The sequence below is a fragment of the Mirounga leonina genome, unplaced genomic scaffold, assembly GCF_011800145.1.
Source record: "Mirounga leonina isolate KUSES-001 unplaced genomic scaffold, KU_Mleo_1.0 Mir_239, whole genome shotgun sequence".
NCBI classification, from domain to species: domain Eukaryota; kingdom Metazoa; phylum Chordata; class Mammalia; order Carnivora; family Phocidae; genus Mirounga; species Mirounga leonina.
Window position 1 is genome coordinate 2,701,840 of NW_023270624.1, and position 6,000 is coordinate 2,707,839.

A 6,000-nucleotide genomic window follows, 5' to 3' on the forward strand; every position below is an offset into this window, starting at 1 on the left:
GAATTCAAAAACTCATTAAAAAATATCTACCATGATCAAGTGGGATTTATAACTGGTATGCAAGGATAGTGCAGCATATACAAATCAATAAATGTGATACATCACACTCATAGAATGAAAAAAATTTATATGATCATCTCAATAGACTCAGAAAAATTATATGACAAAATTTATCATCCATTTATAATAAAAACTCTCAACAAATTAGATTTAAGAGAAATATATTTCAACATAATAATGGCCACATATGGCAAACCCAAACCTAACATCACAAACAATGGTGAAAGATTGAAAACTTTTCTTCTAATGAGGAAGAAGAAAAGATGTCTGTTTTCCTTACTATTATAGTACTGGAGTCCTACCCAGTGCAATCAGTTAATAAAAAGATATAAAAGCTATCACAATCGGAAAAGAAGTAAAATGGCCTCTATTTGCAGGTAACATGAGTTTATATATAGAAAACCAGTAAGTCTCCACAGAAAACGTTTAGATCTAATCAATAAATTCAGTAAAGTTGAAAGATAAAAAATTAATATAAAAATCAGAAGGGTTTCTATACACTAATAAACTATATGAAAATGAAAAAAGAAAACAATTCCATTCTCAACAGCATCAGCAACAATAAAGCACTTAAAAATAAATTTAACCAAAGAGGTGAAATATCTCTACAATGAAAAATACAAGACTTTGATTGAAAAAATTGAAGAAGACACAAATAAATGGAAAGGTATCCAGTATTTATGAATTGGAAGAATTAATATTGTTAAAATGTCCCTACTACTCAAACGTATCAAAATATTCACTTTCATCCTTAATCACAATTTCAATGGTAATTTTTATAAAAGTACATAAAATTATCATAAAATTTGTGTGGAACCAGAAAATACCCCAAATAACCAAAGCAATTCTGAGAACAAAGTAGAGGGGCACCTGGGTAGCCCAGTTGGTTAAGCATCTGACTCTTGGTTTCACCTCAGGTCGTGATCTCATGGGTCATGGGATAGAGCCGGGGTCAGGAGTCACACTCGGTGGGGAGTCTACTTGGAGATTCTCTCCCTTTGCCCCTGCCCCCACTCAGGTGCTCTCTCTCTCTCTCTCATCAATCAATCAATCAATCAATCAATCAATCTTTTAAAAAAGACCAAAGTGTGAACTACCACACTTACTGATTTCAAGATGTGTTATAAAGCTATAGGCTCTGGATCAAGATGGCAACATGGAAAAATCCTGAACTCACCTCCTCCCATGGACATGCTAAGTATATAGTTACATATGGAACAATTTCTCCTGAAAAATACTTAGAGACTGGTTGAGTGATGACTACACATTGGACAAATGAAAAGAAAACAACACCAAAGTGTATAGGAGAGGTTGGAACAGAGTCCCATAAACCTTATCCCTAATGCAGCATTCCACAACTGGAAGGAACTCAAAACACAGAGCTTCTCCCCAAAGAGCAAATGGTTCAAATCCCATATCAAACAAAGATTTTAGAAATAAACTTGAGATACAAGCCCCAAAACATCTAACTTTGAAAATTAATGGGTCTGTGTCCCCCAAACTACAAGACTGTAGAAATCTGAAAAACCACTTTTTGTTTTGTTTTGTTTTTACTTTCTGATTCTTTAGAAAATATTAATTGTAGAACTGCTGTATTACAAAGGACCTTAAAGATAAAATAAGCCAACATCATTCATTCAATACATAAATGCCTTTTTACTCATTCTTCATGTGACATAAAAATGAATTGCTCTAACAAAATCAAGTTGGAATTCTTAATTGAATGACAGTAGTATGAATAATTCCAAAGAAGCAAGGAATTTTACTACCAATGCATTGACGCGTTTATAAAGCTAGCAAAACATTGTCTGTTGTCTGTAACATTTCTCAGGTTAAATTGGAGAAAACCCACTTAGCAATAGAATGAACATTTAACACTTTCATCTCAGATAATGAACTGGCTAAAGAATTTGGTGGCAGGTTATTAAATAATTTATATTCACCAGTAGAATACAGCAGTACAGTGGCAAAAATCCATCTGACTTAAATGTGATGCATTTGCTAACAAAGAGTGATTGTGTAATTTAAAAGCAAGTCTAGAAATTAGTAGGTTAGCACTATGCCTTTTTCAGCATTTTGATGGATGCAACATAGTTTTTAAGGAAAGACCCTAAAACCTTGTCTTCTCTACAGCTTTTTTTTCTAAGAGCAGGTGATTAAATCATGACAATGTTTCTGTGAATGGACGTCACATATAAGATTTAATATTTACCAACTGAAAGTGTGTAATTTTCAAGTACATCTGGGAATTACAGAAACAAACAACACTAGATGGTGTCAATTCAGAAAACCATGCTTTTGAACAATGTTTTGTCTGCACATTTGGGTTTTCTGCCTACCTAACTTTCCTTTCTTGTCTTTATTTTTTTTCTAATTTTTAAAATTTTATTATGTTCAGTTAGCCAGCATGCAGTACATCATTAGTTTTTGATGTAGTGTTCCATGATTCATTATTTGCATATAACACCCAGTGCTCATTACAACACGTGCCTCCTTAATAACCACTTTAAAAAAAATGTTTATTTAAACTCAGTCAACATATAGTACTTCATTAGTTTCAGATCTGTGTTCAATAATTCATCAGTTGCATATAACACCCAGTGCTCATCACATCACATGCCCTACTTAATTCCCATCACCCAATTACCCCATCCCCCCCCCACCTCCTTCCAGCAACCCTCAGTTTGTTTTCTCCCTCTCTGAAGACTTCCCATTCAGTTTTCCCTCCCTTCCCATATGATCCTCTGCGTTGTTTCTCATATTCCACATATGAGTGAAACCATATTATAATTGTCTTTCTCTGTTTGACTTATGTCGCTCAGCATAATACCCTCCAGGTCATCCATGTCGTTTTAAATGGTAGGTATTTATCCATTCTGATGGCCAAGTAAATTCCAATGTGTGTGTTTGTGTGTGTGTGTGTATCACATCTTCTTTTTTTTAAATTTTATTTTATTATGTTATGTTAGTCACCGTACATTGCATCACTGGTTTTTGATGTGGTGATCCACGATCCATTGCTTTCATATAACACCCAGTGCTCCATGCCGTACATGCCCTCCTTAATACCCATCATTGGGCTAACACATCCTCCCCTCTAAAACCCTCAGATTGTTTCTCAGAGTCCATAGTCTTTCATGGTTCATCTCTCCCTCCAATTTCTACCCCCTTCATTTTTCCCTTCCTTCTCCTAATGTCCTCCATGCTATTCCTTATGTTCCACAAATAAGTGAAACCATATGAAAATTGACTTTCTCTCTTGACTTATTTCACTTAGCATAATCTCACATCTTCTTTATCCACTTATCTGTCGATGGACATCTTGGCTCTTTCCACACTTTGGCTATACTGGACATTGCTGCTATGAACATTGGGGTGCAGGTGTTCCTTGGGATCAATACATTTGTATCTTTGGGGTAAATATCTAGTAGTGCAATTGCTGGGTCATAGGGTAGCTCTATTTTGAACTTCTTGAGGAACCTCCATACCATTTTCCAGAGTGGCTGTACCAGATTACATTCCCATCAATAGTGTAAGAGGGTTCTCCATTCTCTGCATCCTCGACAACATTTGTTGTTTCCCGACTCATTAATTTTAGCCATTCTGACTGGTGTGAGGTGGTATCTCATTGTAGTTTCAATTTATATTTCCCTGATCACAAGTAATGTGGAGCATTTTTTCACGTGTGTGTTGGTCATTTGTATGTGTTCTTTGGAGAAGTGTCTGTTCATGTCTTCTGCCCACTTCTTGATTGGATTATTTGTTTTTGGGGGGTTGAGTTTGAGAAGTTCTTTATACATCTTGGATACTAGCCCTTTATCTGATATATTATTGGCAAATAACTTCTCCCATTCCATGGGTTGCCTTTTAGTTTTGTTGATTGTTTCCTTTGCTGTGCAGAAGCTTTTATCTTGGTGAAGTCCCAATAGTTCATTTTTGCTTTTGTGGTCCCTTGCCTTTGGAGACGTGTCTAACAAGAAGTTGCTGTGGCCAAGGTCATAGTGGTTTCTGCCTGTGTTCTCCTATAGGATTGATGGATTCCTGTCTATTATTAATTTGAGTCCTTTCTCTTTTCTTTTTGATAAGTCTGGCTAGGGGTTTATCGACCTTATTAATTCTTTCAAAGAATCAGCTTCTAGTTTCATTGATCTATTCTACTGTTCTTCTGGTTTCTATTTTACTGATTTCTGCCCTAATCTTTATTTTTTTTCTCCTGCTGGTTTAGGCTTTATTTGCTCTTCATTCTTCAGATCCTTTATGTATAAGGTTAGCTTGTGTATTTGAGACTTTCTAATTTTTTTGAGAGACTTGTATTGCTATCTACTTCCTTCTTAGCACTGCCTTTGGATATCCCAATGGTTTTGAAAAGTTTTGTTTTTATTTTCATCTTATTTCAATGAATTTTTTTAACTTCTTATTTAATTTCCTAGTTGACCCATTCATTCTTTAGTAGGATGTGCTTTAACCTCCTTATGTTTGAGTTCCTTCCAAATTTCCTCTTTTGATTGTGTTCCAGTTTCAAAGCATTGTGGTCTGAGAAGATGCAGGGAATAATCCCAGTCTTTTTGTATATTTTGATACCTGATTTGTGACCTATTCTGGAGAACAATATGATATATTCTGCAGAAAGTTCCATGTACACTTGAAAAGAATGTGCTTTCTGTTGCTTTGGGATGGAATGCTCTGTTTATGTCTGTGAAATCCAACTGGTCCAATGTGTCATTCAAAGCCCTTGTTTCCTTGTTGATCTTCTACTTAGATGATCTTTTCATTGCTGTGAGTGGGGTGTTAAAGTCCCCTACTCTTATTGTATTATTATCAATGTGTTTCTTTAATTTGGTTATTAATTTGTTTATATAATTGCCTGCTTCCAAGTTAGGAGCATAAATATCTGTAATTGCTAGATCTTCTTTTTGGAAAGACCCTTAAATTATGATATAGTGTCCCTAGACAAAATCTAATTTGTCTGATATGAGGATTGCTACCCCAGCTTTCTTTTGATGTCCATTAGCATGATACATTGTTCTCCAACCCCTCTCTTTCAATGTGGAGGTATCTTTAGGTCTAAAATGAGTCTCTTGTAGACAGCATGTGGATGGGTCTTGCTTTTTTATCCAATCTGAATCCCTGTGTCTTTTTTTTTTTTAAGTTTTCATCTTTAATGAAATGACCTTGGAAATAATGTACATTTCCATGACACCAATACTACAGTTTTCGGAGTCACAATAAGATACACAGAATTACATCTGTAATTAATATGAATGCCAACATTTCAAGCAGTAATTTCTGTTACATGGCAAACAAAATCAAGAAAGCAACCATCAAACAAAAGAGACCCATACCTTCAGACAAGGCAAATCCCAGGATAGCATATGAGAACAGCTGCTGCTTCAGCATAGGGTTTCTGGCATAACCAATTATAAGGCTGCCAGAGACTGTTCCAATACCAGCACCAGAACCAGCCACTCCCACTGTTGCAGCACCTGCACCAATAAATTTGGCAGCAGTATCAATGTTTCTGCTGATGGCACTGGTCTGAAACTCCCTTTGGATTAGATGAGACACACCATTCTGGGCCCCATTAAATACTGTAGAGCCCTCTCCAGTCCTAGCCTCTGGTCGAGATAACACTGATGCAGAAATTGGTTCATAGGCAACTCTGGATCCAGGTTGGATCAGAGCATGGCAGGCGAGCTTGGCATAGGTGAACATCTTACACTCTTGGGGCAGTGCAGCTGGAGGACCTGGGTGACAGGGGACGTGGGCTCCACTGCCGCTTCCCTTCTTCCCTGGAGGTGGCAGCGGCAGCAGTCAAAGGAGTGGCCACCCTGTGTCTTTTGATTGGAGCAGTTAGCCCATTCACATTCAGAGTAACTATTGAAAGATGTGAATTTAGTGCCATTGTATTACCTGTAAAGTCACTGTTTCTGTATATTGTCT

General features: G+C 36.5%; 1 protein-coding gene across 1 annotated transcript; it reads right to left on the minus strand.

Annotated features, from left to right (window-relative positions):
• Positions 1–5,282: 5,282 nt before the first annotated feature.
• LOC118026484 (ATP synthase F(0) complex subunit C3, mitochondrial-like) lies at positions 5,283–5,787 on the minus strand. Its single transcript, XM_035029341.1, has one exon. The coding sequence runs from the start codon at positions 5,770–5,772 to the stop codon at positions 5,350–5,352; it is 423 nt and encodes a 140-aa protein (XP_034885232.1). The 5' UTR covers positions 5,773–5,787; the 3' UTR covers positions 5,283–5,349.
• Between the last annotated feature and the right edge of the window lie 213 nt (positions 5,788–6,000).

Excerpts from the sequence above, each read along its gene's own strand:
- LOC118026484 (XM_035029341.1), bottom strand. The coding sequence starts at position 5,772 with ATGTTCACCTATGCCAAGCTCGCCTGCCATGCTCTGATCCAACCTGGA.